Here is a 23,840-nt window from a genome sequence, read left to right on the forward strand (position 1 = left end):
AGATGACGCGACGACAAAATATTATAATAGATGAATTATGAGTAGAACAATTTTGGGTAATTTTTGCAGCAAGGCGTTTTTCAAGCAGAAAATTTATATAGATTCTTTACAAAATATGTGAATTGTGAACGGTCAACGTTGTGACAAATAAATAAATCTTGTCAAAATAGATTGAGGTGCTGATAAAGACATGCGCTATTAGATTGTCTTGGAAATAGATTGTCAGATAATAGATTGTCTTGGAAAAGCAATGTCTATGCTGCAGAAGAACTTTGACAATGGTGGGTTGCATGAACAAACTGATGAAGAAGAGCAATAACATCCTAATGATTTAGGCAGCTCATCTGATGATGAGGAAATGTCTGAGTGTTCAGTGCAGTTTTCAAGAAACGGAGAACGTAGGATTATTTTGTTGTCTGCCAGACCTGTCCGCTCTATCCACCTAACACTGAGCATTTAAAAACTAGAATCAATCAACTCTGCTCAAATATCTGACGTTACTAGAAATCCCTACAAACTCTGGGAAATGTTCAATGATAATGCAAGGTGCAAAAAAGTAAGCAAGATTTATTATTTTTGGAAAATTCTAGCGTTCATAGCTTTCTAGAATTTTTGTTGGAAAAAGGAATTTCTGTTGAAGAAAACACATACTTCGTAAAGCGTTCATAGCTTTACAATATGCCAGAGGTATACGGCAAATATCATCAGGTTGAGTTATCGAGGAGCAAGAAATTGGTTCCAAAAATATTTTTTGACACAATACCAAGGAATTTTTTTGTAGAAGTAACAAAAATTTCTGAAGTTTGACAACAAATTCAGAGATTAGCGACAGACAAGTTTGTGAATAATCGAGAAACTTTTCAAGTCTTTAGATCTTCTTGCATCCTGTACAACAGGGGTCGGCAACCTACGGCCCGCGGGCCAGGTCCGGCCCGCCAGGCGCTTCGTTCCGGCCCGCGAGCAGTTCCAAGCAAAAGCACGCAATTCGGCTCGCGACGATAAATAAGTTGTTTTTCGCATGCTAAAATCATAGTGCAACAAATTATATGCTTCATTGCACACGTTTCATTTTTGTGCAAAAGTTTAACTAGACTGATTCAATAAGATGATGCAATCTTGAACAAGCCAGATGACATCACAACGCTGGAAATCAAGAAAAAGGAAATTTTTGCTGGAAATCAAGAAAAAGAAAAAGGGAATCACACGACTGTGATTGCAATTGGTTGATATATTTCAAAATTTAGATTCCAACAGTTGGTAGGAGTAACGATGGCAAAACGCAGAAAAGTGGATTTGGAGAAACAAAGTTTTCAGCAAGAGTGGACTGAGAAATACTTTTTTATCGAGCATTATGGCAAATACACTTTTATCGAGCATCCATCGAAGTTTCACGTTGCTTCTCCGGAAGTGTTTTACAAAGAACATGTATCTGCAACCCGATTTCCGAAATTACGAGATAATGCGAAAAAAATTGCATCCATGTTTGGGAACACTTATCTTTGTGAACAATTATTTTCCAAGATGAACTTTGCAAAAAATAAACTTCGATCACGTTTATCTGATGAACATGTTAATGATGTTTTACAAATTTCTTGTTCCAATATCAAAGCTGACTTTGGCAATTTGGCAAAAAAATGCAAACAACATCAACATTCACATTAAATTGTTACACACATTTGTTCTTTTAATAATCGGTTTCAAAGTAATAAATTCCTTTTATCATATCAATGAACATATTATATAAGCATGAATAGGAGTGTAAAACGCCGTGCAATTTAAGGGTAAGATATTGGCGTTTCAGAAAAGCTGTCCCGGCAGTTACGGCCCGCCAGTATATTTTATTTTATCAAATTGGCCCGCGGCTCAAAAAGGTTGCCGACCCCTGCTGTACAACTACATACCGGGATGGAGCCTAACTATTGACGCACTGTTAGTTGGTTAAAATATGGACTAAAAATAAAAATTAACAAAACCAAAATTCTGGCAGTCTCGAAACGTCTTCCTGAACCAACAATTTGCGTGTACTGCAATGATAACAAAATTGAACAGGTTCAAAAATTCAATTATTTGGGCTCAATACTGAATCCAAGCACCCGATGTGAAGAAGAAATTAGACGACGCATTGCATTATCAAAGTCAAGTTTCAACACCATGGCAAAAATCTTTAAAGATCGAAAGCTCTCCAAAACCTTAAAAATTTGTTTGTTAAAATGCTTTGTTTGGTCAATTTTGATGTAGGTTACGGATGTGAAACCTGGACGGCAAAAACCCGAAAAAAGCTTGAAGCTGCAGAAATGTGGTTTTACCGAAGAATTCTCAAAATTCCATGGACAGCTTTTCGAACCAACAGAGCAGTTCTCCAACAGATGGACCAGGAGCAGCAGATAATGAGATCTTTAGAAATGCGGAAGCTGAAGTTCTTGGGTCACATCACAAGGAAAGGCGAACTTGAATATTTATCTTTAAGTGGAAATAATACTAGGAAAACGGTCACGAGGAGCTCAAAGATTCACATATTTGCACAATTTTCAACCACATATCAAAAACCCTACTAAAATTTGGCAAGAAGCACGAGATCGATCAAACTGGAACACCATTGTACATTGAGGGCTGTATCAGCCATGATACCTACAGTGAGAGAAAGTTGTTCCAAACAAAAAATAGATGCCCATTTATTTTTTTTATGCTAAATGAGCCAGAAAAATTTAGCATGCAATTTTGGATTTTAGTAAAAGTCAGATCCAAGTAGACTACAATATGTTTGAATTGTTTGGCTTAGGAAGCAAAATTAGACGTTGTTTGGTTTTGAATCTTTATCCTCGGACTGACAAAGCGTTGATAGGTTATTCCTGGTAGTTTCGCATACTTGTAGAGGCTCTTGACGCAGGGCCGGTTGCAACTTTTGAAAAGGTACCATAAAAAAATCCCCTCTGAGCAACAAAGGAAAACGTAAATTTTAGCTCAGTTTAGTCCTTCGTTCCCCATCGGCTGGCTTGGCGCATTGGGTTAGGGCGGTGGTAGTAATTATAGTAATTACATTGACGTGGGTTTGATTCCCACCACAGCTGTTGCTCTTTTTTCTTCTGTAATTACCAAACCAAGTTGAAAGGGGATTTTATAATGGTACCTTTTCAAAAGTTGCGGGCCGGTTACCGAGATTGGCAGAGTGAAGTTTTCCGATTGTTGAAGTGTTGTTGCAAGGAAATTATTCCATTCACTAGGTGCTGCTGAATGGAGAACTGTTCTGAAATGCGTTGCTCAAGCGAGAGTCGAACCAGCGCCGCATGATCTTGTACCACATATGATATTTCTGACGTAGCCTAGCTTTCTGACGAAACTCACAATTTGAGTTTAATTAATTATGTGTCATATATGAGTTTTGAGGGTTACACAAAATTAGGTTGCAACAAATATGTATTCCAGACTGTTCTGACTAATTGTGCCCAAAATTATTAACAATTTTGGAAAATTTTTGTTTGCCCAAAGTTCATTGGTTTGAGGATTACACAAAACTAGGTTACAACAAATATGTGTTGCACATTGCTCTGACTAATTGTGACCACATTTCCTTCAAAACAATTTTGCTTATCTTTTTTGCCCAAAGTTCATACTGTATGAGTTTCGAAGATTACCACACACAAAACTAGATTTCAACTAATAATGTGTTCCACACTGTTCTGACTAACTGTGCAAAATTTTCCTCGAAGCAATGGCTGGCTAATTTTTTTTGCCCAAAAGTCATATATATTTTTTTTGTTTTTTTTTTACTCTCTTCGCGCAATATAATAAGAGTTTCGAAGGTTACACAAAACTAGGTTGCGACAAACATGCGTTCCACACTATTCTAACTAACGGTGCCTAAATGTTTTTGGCTAATTTTCTTTGCCCGAAGTTCATACTTAAGTTATAGCCTATCGTCACTCAAAGACATTAGACATGCAAATATTTCATCCAAATTGTTGAATTCCTTGCCAATTAACGCATTTAAAAAAAATTAAAATGCAGTTTTAATTACGGTAGTTCTGAAGCAAGAAGCTAAAAAGAAATGTAATTTTGATGAATCGACAAAATATCCAAAATTGTCTGCAATTTTGCCCGAATTCTCGACAAATCAAAAGCTTTGGGGTGCGATCGCACCCCCTGGTCCTACACCTATGAATTCAGTTGCTGTTTTCTAATAACGTCCAGCCTACAGCTTGATTTACCTTAAAAGGGGGATCATCAGAAGGTCCTTATTCAATAGTGAATAGTTTAATAGCGAATAGTTAGTTCATATACAATAAGAACCTTCTAATGATCCCTAGTAAGGGGAAACCGGCTGTAGAGGTTGCAGGGGTTCTCGGTTTTATTTATATTAAATGTTTATAACCCCTGATAACAGCAGAACCGCTGCTGGCGCAACAAAGCTTCGATGGCACAAAGGTAGCACGATGAGTCTCAAGTTCTTTTATTCGTGAGTTCGAGTTGAATTTAGATTTGGAATTTGAAAAGTTATCTTATGAGTCTGAGTCTAATTTTCAGTAATATTATGAGTCTCTGTTAAGATTGTGAGTCTCTGTCTGAGTCTTATACTATGAGTCTCAGTTAATTTCCAGTAATATTAAGAATCTCTGTTAAAATTGAATTTTATGAGTAAATCTTATATTATGAGTCAAAATTGTTTTGTGCAGAGGTATATAAAGCACTTTCAGAAAAAGGAAAAAGAAACAGTTTCGTAATTTAAAATTAGCAAATTCCAACAATGTTTACAAACTAGGTTGAACTCCTGCTAGTGAGATTCCATTGCAGAGGTGAATCGTGGATATACTGAATAAGCAATAAATGGCCATTTTAACAGACTCACTTGAGAAAGCTGCGGGTGGTAGGTTATTTGAGTAAAAAATGATCCATCAAAATTATCCCAGTGCACAACAAGTGAGTTTTCTTAAGAAACGCAACTAGCCTATTTATTCTCACTGTTGGGTTCAGTGAGTTTTTAAGAAACGTAAATGTTATGTGAGAATTACGTTTTGTAGAGAGCTAAAAACAATGGAATTTCATTCGGGTCCCTACAATCACTCCCTGCAAATTTTAAGACCGTGGGATCGAAGATCACACGTCTTAAAATTAACAAAAAGGTGAAAGTAAAACTAAAAAATAAACACGATAATTGATGCAATAATGTGGTTATGCAGGTCATAAAAATCGGATTGAAAAGTCCTTTTAAAAAGCATGAAGAAATGGCGTTAAATGATGAGCAAACAAAGGCACAAAAATATAGAAGCATGTTAAAAATAATCGCAAGTTTCATCGGATGAAAGTCTGGCGCAAGCAAGCCTTGACTTGCTATGTTTATTTTTTATTTTTATTTTTTATATATATTTTTTGTTTTAAAGAGAAATCATGCGAGCATGGCGTGTGTTCGTCTTTAAGTCTCTGGCTTGATTCGGATAATGTCTTTATACTTCAGAGTTCGATATGATTAGGCTTCTCGTTTTTCACTTCATCAGAGTGTTTTGTTGCGTCTCGAGCTTTCCGAATCGAACCAGGCTTTGTGCGTCACTGCCAGTAAATATGCTCTGTTGATTTCTCCTGAAAGTAATAAAAATACAAGGTGCAGAAATAATGTGTTGTAGCTAAAACAGTATATAAAAACGACATCAAAACAATGCAAAGCGAATTAATTCACGCAAGAGCAATTAACATTAAAAGCAGCACTCACTACAGGACTTCTTATCCCGAAAAAAAGCAAACAGTCTAATTATGGGTAGCGAATTAGAGATAATTTAGAAATACCGTCTGGGATGTAGAAAAAGGTAAAGAAACATATAAAAGGTCGCAAGATAACGTTGAAAGCAAGGTTGCCAGGTCCGCGGTTTTCCCGCGGAATTGGGCTAGTTTGGTTGAAGAGTTGCGGGAAAAATTGAGTAGTCGCGGGTTGCGGGTTTTTGGGCTTGTTTTTGTTTTTTACTGCGGGTTTTTGGGCTTGTTTTTGGAGCAATATTAAGCATAAAATAGCAAAAAATCACAACAGTTTTCAATAAAATTCTATAAATTTCGCTTTACAGTGAATGAATCAGAGTGAATTTTAGGTGAACTTTTTTCTGTTAAACTGGATTACGTAGCGCCTTAGCGGAAAAGTGACGAAAACGTCACGTAAAGGAGCAGTGCCGGATTAAACAAGTGCCGGGCCTGTAGCAGATTGATTTGATGTACAGATAATGACTGGGAAGTAATTGAATATTTTATAGATTTGATACTTTTTGATTATAGTGTAGCCGCTCTTGCCCCATCGTGTTTCGCAGATAAAGATAAAAAATATATAAAGATAAAAAATAAACTGAACTGAACAGATAGGCTAGTTTTTAATCAACTTCAATTTTGAAAATGATCTCTTTCCTGTAGCCTACAATTAGTATACCATCATACATAGATAAATGCATAACAAATTGTCAGTTAGGAAACGTGGTGTCAATGTTGTTTTCTTTAATCGAAGTGAAATACTGTAGTTAGATGTTGTATAGAAGGTTGATCAGAACAGGCAGTTGCCTCCAGCGGAAATTACCAGTTTTTAAAGTTTACAATAATTAGGAAGGGATAAGACGTTGGGACTAAGTAATTTAATCCTACAACTATAATATTCTCCCATGCCATTCCAGTTTGCAAGCCAAAAATTACTTACCAACTATGTTCGACAGCTTTTTTGCAAAAAAAAATGTTTTGCTCACCAAGCGCGGGCCTTGTGAAGCGCGGGGCCCGTAGCACCTGCTACATCTGCTACTATAGTTAATCCGGCACTGTGAAGGAGGAATGGTATGGCTGCTTGTTTGATCTATTAATTATTACCTGATCCCAGTGCTCTGTCTTACTGTCTACTACCAGAGTGGCACAATTTGTTCTCTCCCTGCTTCCATTGCCCTTCAGCAATGCAGCAGTGGAACGCATTGGGGTATTTGGGGTTACATGGCTCGTTGTGGTGTTTGTTGCAACAAATTTCAACCGACACGAGCCATGTATTGTTTGTTTACCTCGGATATGTACACCATTGAAAGCGACTCCCAAGCTAACACTAGTGATTTAGAAACTAATGCAGACACTGTTTTTGAACTGCTGATGTGATTTCCAAAGTGTAACAATTTAATGTGTTAGTTTGAGTGTAAATCGTTGCATTTATGTGTACTTTTACAGTATTTAATACAAAGGTCGAAGACTCGAAGGTAGCATCACACAACATAATATTCCAGCAACTAATCTGTTGAACAATCATTTAGTGGTAGGCCTACAAGCAATTAGGCAGAAGTAAACAGAATGAAAAAATAGTTTCAATGTTCTCTTCATCATTGTTTTTTTTGGGCAACGTTTTTGTTGTTTCTTGATACAATTAATTTTAAATCCTTATTGTATCTTGCATTATTGCACATTTAGGACTGTGCCTTGCTGTTTAGGTGTTTTTTTAAGTGTGAGAAATAAGATCTTTGATGATTGATTGTGTTTCGTCAATTTGGACTGATTTTGTGAACGAATTCTTCTAATTTTGGGATAGTTTATACAAGCAACAATATTGGGCTATTTTGGGCTAGTTTGAAATTGCTTTTGGGCTGAAAATTTTAAAAACATCTGGCAACCCTGGTTGAAAGAATGTAGAGGTAGAGTATTGAAATTATTGAAACGAAGAGAGAAAAAAACACACACGCATTTGGCTAACGCGATTGATTGACGAGAACCAAAATATCTGACCACAACTGAAGGATGGCACTGTGCTGAAGTTGAACTTCGTTTATGAAGTTGCAAAAAGCTTCGGCAAAAAATACAGCCAGCGATTTAGCTGGAGCTGTAAAAAATCTGCTATTTGCAGTGTATCGCAATGCGATTGAGGGCCTAAGCAATGTTGTTTTAAAAATGAGAATAGACTGTGCTATTTCTCAGGCTATGTCAAAACATGCCCTACAACATACCAGGTTGACCTCGATAAAAAGTAAAAAATAGCTATGTGGGGACCACATTTAGGTACCATTAGCCACATGCTTTGAAAGGGTACGTGGGGGCCAAGTTTGGACTCCATTAGCCACGTTGCTCAGACAAGATTGCGTGGGGGCTTGATTGCTCCATTAGCCACGCTGCTCAGACAAGATTGCGTGGGGGCTTGATTGCTCCATTAGCCACGCTGCTCAGACAATAAACAAAAAAATGTTCAAGCATATAATAGCTTGTAAAAATCAGTGCTATCAAAAAAGCGTTATTACGTCAGAAATTTTGTCCCACGTCAACAAAATGCGCCAGCGCAAGTTTGTATATATTTAGAAAAAATAGCAATTTATTTATAGTAAGAACTATGCCGAAATTATGTAGAACAGGGAATAAAGATAAATGAGAGAAAATACGACAGAGTTTAACGCGTACCAATTCATTATACTTTCCAAAAGACTGTCAACAAAAATACTACGTGCTCATTCATTCATTCCAAAAAGCCATTTTGCTAGCGCATTGTGATTAGAAGGCGAAGTCATCAACAAAATTACGGTACTCGTTGTAGCTTTTGAATTACAGGCATTTGTCTCTATCAACGATCATCGATGTAAAATAACGTTGTTTTTGTGAATTAGGCAAAAGCGCTTTTTGCTTAACAGTTAAAATCCAGTATGCAGGAATGTATGAGAGACAAGCGTACAAGTTAATTATCAACATAGTTTCTACAACGTCTAATAGCGTTGTAAATGAGAAAATATTTAGCAATAAGAGATAAAACATTAACGCTTCCATTTGAAAATTGGGCTTTTGATGAAAGGCGATTGATAAATTAAAAACAAAATTAAAATAAGCACTTGCCGTAGGTTGAATTTCGTCGATGGAATGTTTCGTATAGCGGAAAGTCTTTACTTTTCGATCTTCCGCTTGAAGTTGACTTTAAACTAATACTCCTTTTTGGTTGAATTTTCTTGTTCTCTTCTTACTTCTTTCTTGCCAAGGCAACACTCGGAAGGCACCAATGCAGGGGTTCGAGGTTTTATTTGTTGAATGCAGGGGTTCTCGGTTTTTTGTTGAATTGAATTTAGATTTTGAATTTGAAAAGTTATCTTCTGAGTCTGGGTTAATTTTCAGTAATATTATGACTCTCTGTTAAGATTGTGAGTCTCTGTCTGAGTCTTATACTATGAGTCTCAGTTAATTTCCAGTAATATTAAGAGTCTCTGTTAAAATTGAATTTTATGAGTAAATCTTATATTATGAGTCAAAATTGTTTTGTGCAGAGGTATATAAAGCACTTTCAGAAAAAGGAAAAAGAAACAGTTTCGTAATTTAAAATTGGCAAATTCCAACAATGTTTACAAACTAGGTTGAACTCCTGCTAGTGAGATTCCATTGCAGAGGTGAATCGCGGATATACTGAATAAGCAATAAATGGCCATTTTAACAGACTCACTTGAGAAAGCTGCGGGTGGTAGGTTATTTGAGTAAAAAATGATCCATCAAAATTATCCCAGTGCACAACAAGTGAGTTTTCTTAAGAAACGCAACTAGCCTATTTATTCTCACTGTTGGGTTCAGTGAGTTTTTAAGAAACGTAAATGTTATGTGAGAATTACGTTTTGTAGAGAGCTAAAAACAATGGAAATTCATTCGGGTCCCTACAAGGTTAATCTGTAGAGGTCACGTGGCTGTGTCTTAAGCAAGACACCGAAAAACGTGCCTTCGATTGAGGAGTGGCACCCCTTCGACCACAGCCCTTGATTTCTTTCATGATTATGAACATAACACTGCTCTAAGGAGAAATTAGTACAGCCTTTCTTTGGGTTATGGCCTATTGAACTGAACGCCATATTTCAACTCTTGTTTTTGGTGAACGTGTGGCACGAAACAGCATAATCCGCTTTCGGGATGTGCTCTATGTCGGTACCACAAACCTAAGTTGTTTCCGGTAGAACACAAGGGTCGACTTGCCTTCGCCGAGCAACCCCAATATCGGGAGCTCCCACTCTCACATGTAAGGCAACGTCGACCAACGAGTAGCGACCCTCCCCCGCAGTATCAGTTTGGATCGGCTGTTTGTGACCAAAATCCGATCTGATTAGCCCCCAAGCATTTTTCATTTCAACAATCGTGAAAAAATGAAACATTCTAAGCCGTAGCCAATAATACCGCAATAGCGTAGGCTACATTATTACCCTGAATCCATTCCTTTGCAATACAATCTGTGATGACAAGAGAAGATACAATGCCGCATTGTATTGAAATGTATTTTAGTGTAAAGTCAACACAAAATTGTTTCAACAAATATTTACATATTTTGAAAAATATTGTGCGGAACAAAATCGAAACTTTACAAAATTTCTATAGGATTTCAACAGAAATGCCGCCAGGTTGATGAACAAACAATAATTAATGGCCGATCAGGGTGGTAGAGGTTAATGCACTGGCGAAGATTAGAATGCACGTGCCCTACATAAGTTGGGGACATTAGATCTTAGAATAAGTTTTTGATAATTTTCTTGAGATATTGTACGCGTTAGACAGATCGATGTGGAGGATTAGACAGATCGATGTGAAGGGGATAGCGGCACTTGGAGGTGAATTCGGCCACCCTCGGTAACGGGGACATCACCGGATTAAAACTGGATTACTACTACTAGGCTACTACATTGTGACGCTTTTTGCATTCCTGCTACCCAAACATTAGTTTCTTAGTAGCCAATATTTAACGTTTGGCCGTTTCAAAAGTTTTTCAATAGGAATGGCCACCATCGATGCTCCTCTATACATACGACACCAATAACAATGCACCCGACTTCAACGAATTGACAACAAACAACTGAAATCACTAAGGTGTAACCACAGTGTTTCAACGTGACCTTTAGCACATACGTCAGTTTCAAAAAGTCATGTAAAATCTTTACTCTTACACATATCCTACACTGTTTATCTTTGAGGTGAAATAAGTCAATAACAGATATAAAAAATGTAGCCTACAAACAATACTACATACTAAAAGATGTTTTACAGTAATTAGTTCACGTAGGAGCTTGATTTTGCTGAAGAGCTCTTTACCTCCTTCGGCGAGAATTAGGAGCACGAGGTCTTGCAACGTCACTGCTTTCGTAATGTGGCAATCTGCATGAACAATAAATCATTGACGAAAGTCTACTTTAGGAGGTCCGTCTGTCGATGTTTAAATACTTGGAAAGTTGTGGCGGTATTACCGGAAAGGTTACAGCATATGACACTGTCGATACATTCTCTCTAGACCCTTGACAAGTGGCGAGCATGATTTATCATCTTAATCGTTGGAAATGAAAACCGAAACTGAAAACAACCTGCTATCTGAGTGGGCAAGTTCACGACGGCGCAGTGAATGTGGCATAAGCGAAGATGTCTTCTCCACCCACTCCTGATTGAAGGCCGGGTAGTCATCTGTGATATATCCGAACTTTACTTATATCTCTTTAAATGGAAACAAACAGAGCCATCATGTACCAATCAATCCGCAAACTATAAAGGCATTTCTACTCAGCAAAGCTTATAATTACAGGAGCGTCTCCATAGCACTTAAGATGAAGACATTATAGTTTTCGAAACATTTGCTGAGTTTAGTGTCTACATTTGAGCTCATTATTTTTTTTATAACATCCTCAAATGTTTCAATACGTATTATTAATCACCATCGTCATGTGCAGCGCCCAAGAGCATAGTTTGCACTGTGGATGTGGCGTCATAAAAATATTCTTAACTTCTAAATGTTTTTAAGTAAAAATCAAACTACGTAAATTTTACACGCTTAGGATTTTAAAACAAACAAAGATTATTTTTTGCATAAATCAACAAAACTAAGTGGGTTACAATCTCCTTTCCTCACATAAATGAAAAGGATGCAGCTGTATTTTCAACATGCTTCGATATTTTTCCATTGCGAAATGACATTATTCTAGAACGTAACGCAATAATTACTATTTCATGGCCCGCAATGTTAATCACAACATGGTAGAGGGGATATCGTTCCAAAATCTCAAGATACACAAATAAAACCCAACAACCAGACGGCATTTAACATAATAACATGAAAATAAACTAAAAATTACAAACGTTTTTGGACATACGCAATTACTCATGTTAGCCTTTTTCAAGTAACCAACTGACTGATGTTCTTCATCAATTTAAATTACAGATCTGATCTACATACACAAAAATCGAAAAAAGAAACGCATAACAATGAAACGGTATAGCAGAGGAGGGAAAAATCACATGAAGCTTAATTGCCTGCAAAAAAGCACGAATCAATGACGCAAAAATTACGTGAAGACATTTAGCAGATAGGAGGCGCCTGCGGCAAACAGCTGCCTATTGAGGCGAGAATTGCAAGATTTTATAAGCAAATAAGCTAAAGCCTCATGGATTTTAGTATCAAATTCGGTGAAGCATTTACGTACAATTCTAAAAGACTCCCGGGATGGTTTACTGTTCTTTTTTTTCAGGCAATTAAGGATCGTGTGATACACAAAACAGTGTAATTTCATTTTGTTGCAATCTAGTTTTGTATATGGTAACCCTCGAAAGTCATATAGTACCGGTATATAATTATTTTGGGCAAAACAAATTAGTCAAAAATGTTGGGAAGAAAATTTGAGCACGGTCAGTCAGAACAGTCTGGAATACATATTTGTTGCAACCTAATTTGTGTAACCCTCAAAACTCATATATGGCACGTAATTAAACTCATTGTGAGGTTAATCAGAAAGCGGTTTCAATAAAAAATAAATCACTTCCAACAACCCTAATCCCCTTTGGCATATTTATCGCCTGCAAGTTTGTGTTGAAAAGATGTAAACATTTACAATTTGGGTAGAGAGGAAACTTTTTTAAACCATGAACAGATATAACCCAGCAACAACACTACATTTAACATATTCTTATAGGCTTGAAAAGGGCTGTATAACTAGCCGAAAACGTTAGCTTATTGTTTTTGTTTTTATAATGTTAAATGTAGTGTTGTTGCTGGGTTATGTCTGTTTATGATATAACAATTTGGTATATAACTGAAAATCATGTCTGTTTGAACTTAATTTCTGGTATACAGTAAAAGTTTTTCCTTTATATACCACTAGCTACCGCAAGTTTTTTTGTGGTGCAAGTGACCACCACATACGTTTTATGCACAAGGCTTCTGAGTATCAAACCAAGATCTTAGAAGCTTTGTACATAAAACGTAACAAACCACCTTTGAACAGACAATTGTATGCTTACGGCTCATCTTTCTTGCTCTCTGTATTTTAAAATTGTTTTTTCGCACCTTGCCTTTCTAACACATCATGTGATCTGTTCAACACCTTTTGATGCAGTTATCCTTGACTCTCGTGGAGCCTATATCGTTGAGTTTGAGCTAGTCAGAAGTACTGAGCAGTTTTTGTTTTTTCCTGTTTATAGATTTAGTAAACGATTGTATTTTATTCAGATGTAGTTAAATTGTATGTATGTTATTCTTGAAGAGGACACCTTGTGATGTCGAAAACGTTCGATATTTAATTGTTGCGTAGTTTTGTGTTTTTTGTAAATATAATAATCTTTAATATGTTAAACTTGATAACGTTGCTCGGCTTCGTATGCCTATGGTTCAACAAGACAAACTCTCTACCAAAGCTCCACTTTTTATTTAAATAACTTTTTTCTGTTGCCAACACATCTTTGAACAATCAGAAGCAGCCGTAAGAAACCACATCTTCTGCGAATTTCGAAATTAATTTTATCACTCTACAATATGTGATTTTAAAAATACGTAAAAATTTGGAGTATTTGGAACTTTAAAGGTGCTCCACACCATATTGGCTTCTCCGTAGACTCGTGCACTTTATCGCTGTCATTTATTTCTTCTTCACTGTTTTCGTCTGATAAATCTATTCGGCGCCTCGCTTCCTACACTTAGTGGCCACCAGAGATGAATCCGCATCTTTCGACACACACGATTTCAGGACAGAAGTACAAGACTATTCTTCATCTTGAGATCTTCAGATGGGACAGCAATTTTTAAAAAATGACCCCTTTTTGTCATATTTCTATTGTGACTGACGTTGTGGGCCAACAAATAGCCATTATTGCATCACGTTCTACATTAGTATGATTTCACAATAGAAAATACCGAAGCATGTTTGAAAATACATCAAACATTATCGTTCAAAATTAAAAATAAATTCCTAATCTTATTGATAAAGCTATCGACAAGCTAAAGATTTTTTTGTAAGTTTTTACAAATAATGGGTTACCTTCATTCATTTCAAAATATCGATTTTCCTCTTCGATGTGGGATCCATTTCTTCTTCTCTTCTCGATTTCATGTCCTTTTCTGCCAATGTGGTGGCCAATCGCTATTTTTTCAAGACTCGATTCGCTATCTTTAAATGTCTTCCGGGTCTCCTTGATCTATCAAAATTGTTTATTGACGTTGATACAGTTCAGTTACGTTAGTTTTGCGTTATGGAAGTCACGTGCGCTTGATTACGTCGTGCCACCCTGTGACTGTGAGTAGTTTGTAATTATTGCAGGCCTATATCACTTTTAAAGCAATCATAACTTAATAAATATGAATGAATAGGTGCAGTGACTTTGTTAAACTCAAACTAGTTTATTAGACCTGCCCCGGTGCTCTGCGAGTTGAAGTTGAAGCTTGAACAATTCTAGGCTTCGACTTCCCATCATTCTTGTATGACATCACAGATGAATGAGAAAAGCTGTGACAATCCGGATTTCCCTAAAGGATAAACGTTGTTTAGACATTTTCTCTATGCAACTATTGTACTTTGCACGTCACTCATAGGCGTCGACTTTTCAAAAAACCTTGGGGGGCGAGAAAGGTGATGACGTCATAACCATAACGCTATTTTACTCAATTAAAATGGTCTTTGATTCAGCTTACTTTCTTGTTTGTATTGACACCTAGGTCGCAAACCGAATTTATTAGAACCGCTGCTTGAAACGATTAGTTTTACGCATGCAATACACCAAGCCGTAAAAAAATTGATATTGTTAGCTCATAATTGGGACAGTTGGAAAACAAGCCGATTCATTTCCTTTTCGTGCGAGTGAATAACAACGATCAAGACAGTGAAGTTATCGAAATAAAACGCTGAAATTCATGATCTCAAGCAGAGTGGAAACCCGCTATCAGTTTTATTACCTTGTTTTGCTAATTACTTACACGTAGCCTACCTTCAAAGAGTTAACAACGTTTATGGAAAGTCTTCATAGTCTTTTATCGAATACGGTAGTGCTGCTAGTGCAGGAGTGTATATACGCAAATGAATGTATATTGATAAGTGCAAGATATGTATATATTTTTAGTTTTTTTACATAATATACATTAATAAAGTGCTTACTGCTTATTGAAGCAAAACACGGATGACAGTTTGGAAAAATGCATTTTTTCTTTAAGCTGTATTCACGTAATTGTTCGTTGTGTCGTAGTTTCAACTCGATAAAGTTTCCTAAAATCGATTTCATGTTTGAAGTCACAAAAAATCTAACGGACGGTTGGATAGCTCGTGAATTGAGAATAAACCTCACATTCGCTTTTTCTCAACCACACGTTTTGACTTAAGTTGCTCCTCACGCGCGGGAAGACAAGCAGTGTGACCGTGCGCATCTCAGTAGTAATTCACGTTCCAGATAAAGCCATGCGATCAGCTGCTGTTTTGCGGGCAAAAGCAACCGTTTAAATGAACTAAATCTCTTTCGCAAGTAATGTATCTTTGAAACACCACTTGTAATAGCCATTTTTGTTGCCGTTCAACCATAAATTTACGGGGAGCGCCGCCCCCCGAAAGTCGGCGCGTATGTCGTCACTAATCACTTCAGATCAGAAATGCTTCTTTGGGCCACCCAGCAATGCTGGTATCAACAAGTTATGGTTTCACACGGCATTTAACATAATATAACATGAAAATAAACTAAAAATTACAATTATGTTTTCGGCCTTACTCATGCTTAGCCCTTTATAACTGACTGATGTTTTACATAACTTGAAATTACAAAGCTGATCTACAGTTCTACACACACAAAATCGAAGAAACGGCACAGCAGAAGAGAGGAAAAATCACACGACTCTTAATTGCGCAAGAATAAAACACACATCAATGATGCAAAGTTACGTGAAGACATAATTTAGCAGATAGGAGGCAACTGCGGGAAACAACTGTCTGCTGAGGCGAGGATTACAGGATTTTATGAGTAAAACCTCGTTCCTAAAATCCTGCAATCTTCGCCTTAATAGGTAGTTGTTCATAGCAGGCGTCTCCTATCTGCTAAATGTCTTCACATAATTTTGCATCATTGATGTGTGTTTTTTTTCCTTTCACAATTAAGCGTCATATGATTTTGACTCCCCTTTGCCTTGCCGTTTCACTCTTATGCGTTTCTTTTTTCAATTTTGTGTACGCAGATTAGTTTTGTAATTTCAATTTACGTAGAACATCAATCAGTAGATTACTTGATAAGGGCTAACATGAGTATTGCCGAAAACGTTTGGAATTTTAGTACATTTTCATGCTATTATGCTAAATGCCGTGTGGCTGTTAGGTTTTAATTGGTTATGGTTCAAGAAAATCATCTCTACCAAAATTGTAGTTATGGTTTCAATTTAAGGCAAATAATCTTTCCATTTTTGGGAGAAGGATGAAAAAGTAATTTACATTTAATTGTATATATATAATATATATGCTGTAAATGAAAAAAATCAGTGAACTGACTTATTCATAAATAATCTCAATCAAAGTAAGTTGGAAAAGGTTTCTTTACTACATTTTGATTTTGGTGATAATAGTTTTAGTACACACAACTTTCAGTGAGGATTTTACCATTTGAAAAAACGGGATGAACTTGTTGCTACATATTGTACATAAGGGTACAATGATAACAACCAATATGATAATTATAATTGAAAAAAACAATTAGGTTAATAATATGCAGTGAAAGAAATGAATAACAAAAATAAACTAAAGAAATTAAGACAAGCAAAAAGGAGGTTGATTGTTAACATGGTCGCCACTGGGACTGTTTTCCAGGATTCATGTTAAAAACATCCTCATCATTGGCAGCACTTGAACTTGGGTGGTTTATTGGTACCACTTGCTGAGCACACGGCCACACTTCTGACTTACAGAACTTAGTCAAAACTACAGTAAACTAATTTATAAGTTATTTAGCAGCTTTAATTTTACAGTTTTTATTGCAATTCTTTGTTATGATAAATGAAAACATTATTACTATGTAAGAAATGATCGAAAATGTTAAAAAAAAAACGATTAAAAAAAGAACAACAAAAGATTTTTAACCATCTCCAAAGAGAAGACGTCAATGTTCCAACTTACATCAGTGTTCCTCATTTGTGAATGCATGCCACTGATGATTGAGTCCATGTCACGAAACATGCTTTGAAATGGATGAGAAACTTTTAAGTCACTACAAATAAGACATACAGACATAAGTATAATACAAACTTGTTTGAATTGTTATTTGTGACAATAACACTAACAGAGAGTAAGATAACAACTGACATGCAACAAACTAAAACAGGCAGGTTGAAGCAGTTGAAGAAGTGAAATATCTGGCCCACTATAACTTGTATACAAACAGCAACCTGAGGATGTATATATAAGACTAAACTCCCATGAGTGGGTTGCCTGCCAGCTGAAGCTGTAAGGATAGTAATGTAGGCAAGCAGGCTACACCAAAAGGAAAAAATGTAGCCCATAGAAAGCACACTTCACCTTCCGCTTGCTGATACCCCATCAATGAGCTAATTTGGAGTTTCTTGGTGTTCCTAGTTTCAATCATCTGGGCTGCGGTCTCAGGCAAGTTGAAAAATCAACTTAGAAATGTTGGTTTCTTGCTGGGATAGTCTAATAATACAAGCTTCTAATTCTGATACATAAAAAATGTGTTTCAGAAAGGATTTTAATTTTAATTTAATTCAGAAAGGATTTTAACTTCTGGTTGAATGAAGAGTTGTGAACAAGAACATGTTGAGACTCAACAGTTGAACAACTTCTCCCAGCTGGGCAGTGGGATATATCTTAGTGGTAAGCTAGGATAAACATTTTTTGGTGGAATCAGTTGGATTTGGTGGACAGATCGAGTCAGATCATGGAAATTGACCACCTGACAAGCCAGGCTGTAATAAATATATAACATTACATATCATTATAAGACGACTTGAAGCCATGTGTTAGCAGTGACAGTTGGTTACCTAAGAAAAAAAAACAGAAGAAGTTTAGATAAGAACTCACTCATTCTTTTGGTCTCGCCTTGATCCACCCATTTCAAATGGCATAAGTGAAAACGTGTTGGATGGAAACCCGCTAAAACAACAACAAACATAAAATTATCAATGAAAGCAATTACCCTGTTCATTCCATGGCAAGTTGTTAACACATATCGATTGGTGCTTTATCACAAAAACTCCAGTTTCGTCATAGTTCTTCTTTTGATTTGATCAGCAAAATCTGAGAAGCCACGCCTCAGTGTAATAACAAACATAACACAACTAAACAAAGTAGAAGTGATCAATATATTTATTTTATCTGTACTCTATATGTGTCTACATGTGAATTCCAATAATAGTTATTCAGAATCCAGAATATTAGTCGGTTAATCACTGTCTGGCATCATTATCAATAAAAACTAGCCCCTCTATGTTATAAGCTGGTCTCTAGAGATGGTAGTCCTTAATTATACGTCCTGCCATCTATACTTTGCTGTACGCACAGGCAGCATTCTCTGTCAAGCCTTACCGTAACATTTCTATACCACTGTCCAACACTGTCAATCTTTTTCTTTCGTATCATATGAGAAGTTCTTTCAATAGACTATGTTTCATCGGGGTCAGATGTCCAGGAATTTCTTGAGCAGCCACTTGATGGTTGAGCCATCTCAAGCCTTAAAGAAGCCGGCGGCCATCGCCGCTAAGTAGTGCTGGAATGACCGCCGGTGCTACCTCCTCAGTCGGCCAATTTGGCCGCTGGTTTCTTTTAGCTAATTACTTAATTTCACAATACAATGATCGTGGATTAACTGTCGAAAATATCTAGCACCAATAAGTGACGCAGAATTACGTCAGCGCGTCATAATTACCACTGTTGCATTGTGCGAAAACATTTGTTATTGTATGGAAAATATCCAGCTGCGATCACCAGCTATAACTCTTGTTTGTAATTCCCGAGGTTTATTTTAACAAAGTATTAATCCGAAATGCTAATTTACATCAGCTGGCAATATTGTCGTTTTTATATCGATTCAATGTTGTCGGACATTGAATGGTTGTTAAAAAGGAGAACTACCCATACAACAAAATTTGTCATTTTTACCCTGATTTAACAACTGCAAACGTAGAATCAATGTAAAAATGACGGATTTTGTTGTCCGGGTAGTTTAGTTGACATCCGAGGGGAAAACACGTGTCTTCAGAGTTGAGAAAAGTTTCTGCTGTGGGTTAGTGACTTCACACCCTCAATGGTGACATCATAATGGTAAAAATGGTCAGGTTTTATGAAAGGCGATAATGCAGTTGAAGCAATTTACTGAGCAGCGAGCAGTTGAAACAATTTAGTGTCGTTAGATGGTCCGGCAATACTGCATCACAATCCCGATAAAGCAGTGATTGTGTGGTACAACGATATTGCAGGACGTCGCCCAGACTTCAACAACGTTAAGTGATCATTTTGGCATTGTTGCAAGTTTAATTCTATTTACTTGTGCTATCGTTATTTGTATTTTGGCCTCCAAGCACGCAGATTTGGCCGCCGAGAAGGAGCTCTCGGTAGGCCACGATGGCTGCCGGAAAAAAACACGAGTTTTAAGGCCTGCATCTAGTATTGTGTTTAAAGGTTTAAAGGTATAGTTTAAAGTATAGTTTTAAGGCCTGCATCTAGAGACGTGTTCAGTATTGAGATTCTACTTCCCTCAGTGGAATAAAACTAGTCAGACAGTGGTGTTGTCTGCAGTTTTTTGTTGCACCACAGTTGCATGTAGTAGATGCTGATAGGCTCCATTTGTGTATTAAGGATCTGAAGCATCCAATGCTTCTGCAAAGGTGATTTAGCAGCACCCTGGCAGGTCGACTGAGCTTTCCTGGTGGCATAATAGGTTCAGCATCTAAAACAAAGGAGTGGAGTCTGGATGTGTTGTGTGTCCACTCCTTGCTCCAGTAAGGATCGTGCTTGGGTAACAAAATTTTTTTTGGGGGAGTTTTTTATCACTGTTTTGAGGTAGCTGTGGAGTGCAAGAAGTGGCTCCAGTGGCCAACAAGCCAGGGTGTTTGTGGCAGCTCAGTTGTCAAGCTCAAGCATTGCCTGAAAAAGCTGGTAAGATCTCAGAGAGTGTACCGTAGGTTTCAGCCCCCCCCCCCCCGAATGCAATACACAAGGTGCCGTTATTGGGTTAGTCAACCAAATGAGTATGAGCACTGTGACATCATACAGAGCATTACTCTGCAACAGGGAATGGAAGATGAATGCTGAATGAACAGGTGCATTGAGGATATTTCTAGGGCTACCATATGTCCTCTTTTAGGAGGATTTGTCCTCTTTTTTCATAAAAAATGAATTGTCCTCCGAGGACACATGAAAGTGCTCAAATGTCCTCTTTTTTGCATTGCTATCATTTTCAACAAGGTTTTATTTTGATGTAACGTTGGCGAAAGCTAAATAAGGCTAAGCAACCATACCAAAAAAGAAAAGTATGTTTTCTGTGAGTTGTGGCAGAAGTACAGTAAGCTATCCTTGTCTAAGAAAAGTGTTTAGGGTTATTGACTTTGAGGTTGACAATACATTGCTTGCTGTAGATATGATGGATACATTTATTTCTGTGGCAAACGCAGGCAGTGTTTCTCGATGACCATGTCAGATGTATTTCTATAGTTCGACTCTTGTGTTGCCTATTTGGATGAATAGACCCGACCACTAATTTCATTTTCCGAGTTCATATCCTTTGATTGGATGCTTATTGCTTATGCTGTCTTACACCAAAGAATAGCAGATGGAGACAGCAGAAAAATGGTCTACCACAAGGGAGTGTTTTAGCCCCCATCTTGTACAACATTTATACAAACGACCAACCAATCCAACCTGGTACAAGAAGCTTCATATACGCTGACGATTTGTGTATAACAACACAACACAAACACTTCACTTCCACGGAGAGAGTACTTAGCGATGCTCTGGATGGGCTGACAACATACTACACGGACAACCACCTGCGTGCCAACCCCAATAAAACTCAAGTCTGCGCATTCCACCTTAGATCCGGGGATGCATCACGCCAACTAAACATTTCCTGGAATGGAACCAACTTGGCACACTGCATCAATCCAACATACCTCGGTGTCAAACTAGATAGGTCCCTCACATACAAATCCCATATCGAAAAAGTAAGAGCTAAGGTGGCTTCTAGAAATAATATTTTATAGAAACTCGGAAACTCTGATTGGGGTGCCCTCCCTGACACAATACGGTAAACTGCTTTAGCCTTATGCTATTCGGTTGCAGAATATGCTTGCCCAGTGTGGGAAAGCTCAGCACATGCCAAGAAAATTGACCCCATATTGAACCAAAGCTGCCGTCTGATTACAGGTTGTCACAAACCAACCAACATCACGTCGCTGCACATTTTGTCTGGAATTGCTCCCCCCAACATTAGAAGAAGCGTGACCAGCAGAAAGGAAAGATCTTGTCAGGACATAGATTTGAGACATCCACTGTATGGTCAAACTCCAGCACACAGGCGTCTGAAGTCAAGAAAAAGTTTCCTTGCTTCAGTTGTCCCATTAGGTCAAGACAATGTCGCCGCCAATGTGCAGATTCAACTATGGCAGGAGGGACTGGCAGCCGGACCGACAATGGCCAATATGGAGCTCACACCCATGGAGAGCCTTCCTCCGGAAAACGTGAACCGTGGAAGTATTGGCGATGCCTCAACCGCTTAAGAACTGGTATTGGCAGTTGTGTAAAACCTTGATGAGACACTGGGGGTATTCAATGGGGAGCACAAGTTGCAAATGCAGACAGTAGCAAACGATGCAACATCTACTCGAATGCCCTGACCTAAAAGCAAGGTGCTCTGCACAAGATTTGGCCGAGTTCAACGATAGAGCAAGAGCCTGCGTGATGCTCTGGGCTACGGCCGTGTGACAGACGATGAAGAAGATCAAAGAATAGGATAACGCTTTTCAGCGGTGTGTGGAAGTATCTGTCAGAGAAAAATGTTGGCATTGATGATGTTAAACTGTTCGATCTATAAGTATTGTTCGAATTAATTGAAACTGTCAAGAAAACAGGCTGAATTTGTGTATCTTATATTTGGTTTATTGCGATAATTTAACAGATGTGTATAGTTTCATGCCTAATATGGCCTCCAGCTTCTTTCAATATTGCACGAACACGGTTTGGCATGGATTCGATTAGTTTTTTTGCAGTTCTCTACAATTTTTTGGATCCGAAACCAGACCTGAATGATGGCCTCCATGAGCTTCCTTATGGTGGTGCAGTCCTTCTTGCGTGATCGTGCCTTGATTATGCTCCACAAATTATCGATAGGATTTAAATCCGGAGAATTGCTAGGTCAATCTAACACGGTAATCTTGTTTTTTTTTCAAAAAATTAGTGTTTTTTAGAAGAATGGCATGGTGCGAGGTCCTGCTAAAACATGCCCCCACCTTCTGGAAATGCCCTTTGCAGGTCTGGGATAACTTTTTTTGTGATCACATCGATATATCGTTCAGAAATCGTCATTCCTTTCACCGGAAACAGTGATTCAACCCCGCTGTGGCTAAAACTTCCCCAGAACACCCTTCCCAGTTTTCACTTAGCAGAAATATTCCTAGTTAGCATAAACATCCCAGTTTCAATTAATTCGAACAATACTGTACCAAAGCTAGTCTTAAACCTGATAGCTAGCTTGCATTAGTTTTTTTTTAAATGATGGCAGATTAGAAAATGGACAGAATAGTTCAAATATTGCAGAACTATAGATTTGTTTAATGAATTGTTAAAAATCCAGCATTGTTAAAAATCGAGCATGCAACAGACTATGGCTCAAAATGCAAAACGCATGTTTTCTGTGAAGAAAATCAAATGAACAGCAAAATGTTCATTGACTGAATCTGACAAATAAATATGTTATGTTTTTAATTTGTCACTTTTGCTACGTAGGCCTATAATCATCTAAGAAGATGTAAAAATTGTTTAAACGTAAAAATCCACTGGCATTTTACTTGCTTACTAAACATGTCCTCTTTTTGGGTGATGAAAATATGGTAGGCCTAATATATGCACAATATATGGTAAGAATAGCAAAGTCTGCGTTAAATTGAGGACATACCTGAAAAATGGATCTTCTTCAAAGTTTTTCAATGAATTACGAAACATCTTTATGCTTTTTGCCTCAAATCAAAGAAATAAAAAACAAAAACACCGCCAGAACTAATACAATTATATTTACACTGTGAATACAAATGAAAATAGCACAATAAAGGGAGCTGGTATACAAGTCCCCCCACCCTTGGCAACTCATGATAAAGAGGAATTGACCAAAACATGTGGATTGAAGTGTGTGAACAGTAAAGCAAAGGTAAAGTAGTTTCACCCTATATGTTTGGTTGAGTCCTGTCTTTGCCATGAGTTGCCAAGGGGGGTGGGGGTCAATATACTTTTCTCTGTTAAAACACAAAAGAAACGATACAGTAGTTGTAGTTGTCCGTCCCGATAGCTCAGTTGGCGAGCGCGCGACTTGAACGACACACAGTGCCAGTAACACAAACGAAGAAGCTTCAAGATCAAGCAGCGCTGGTTCAACTCTCGGGGTGTGCGCTAATACAACGCATTCTAAGAACT

The 23,840-nt window shown here is 37.5% G+C and overlaps 1 protein-coding gene across 1 annotated transcript; it reads right to left on the reverse strand.

Moving 5' to 3' along the window:
- Nucleotides 1–11,018: 11,018 nt before the first annotated feature.
- Nucleotides 11,019–23,375, reverse strand: LOC145772600 (myeloid leukemia factor 1-like). The gene is made up of 7 exons (XM_082584460.1): nucleotides 23,329–23,375; nucleotides 18,243–18,314; nucleotides 17,325–17,415; nucleotides 14,594–14,710; nucleotides 14,226–14,382; nucleotides 11,289–11,385; nucleotides 11,019–11,085 (listed from the first exon to the last, which is right to left on the reverse strand). The coding sequence occupies exons 1-7, from the start codon at nucleotides 23,373–23,375 to the stop codon at nucleotides 11,019–11,021; spliced, it is 648 nt and encodes a 215-aa protein (XP_082440586.1).
- Between the last annotated feature and the right edge of the window lie 465 nt (nucleotides 23,376–23,840).

Source organism: Aplidium turbinatum, chromosome 6 (genome assembly GCF_918807975.1).
Source record: "Aplidium turbinatum chromosome 6, kaAplTurb1.1, whole genome shotgun sequence".
Taxonomy (NCBI): Eukaryota; Metazoa; Chordata; class Ascidiacea; order Aplousobranchia; family Polyclinidae; genus Aplidium; species Aplidium turbinatum.

Coding starts and splice junctions, on each gene's coding strand:
- LOC145772600 (XM_082584460.1), bottom strand. CDS start 23,375: ATGTTTCGTAATTCATTGAAAAACTTTGAAGAAGATCCATTTTTCAG. Junction 17,416..18,242: donor AGGCGAGACCAAAAGAATGA/GTGAGTTCTTAT, acceptor TCTTATTTGTAG/TGACTTAAAAGTTTCTCATC. Junction 11,086..11,288: donor CTTGCCCACTCAGATAGCAG/GTTGTTTTCAGT, acceptor TTGTTCATGCAG/ATTGCCACATTACGAAAGCA.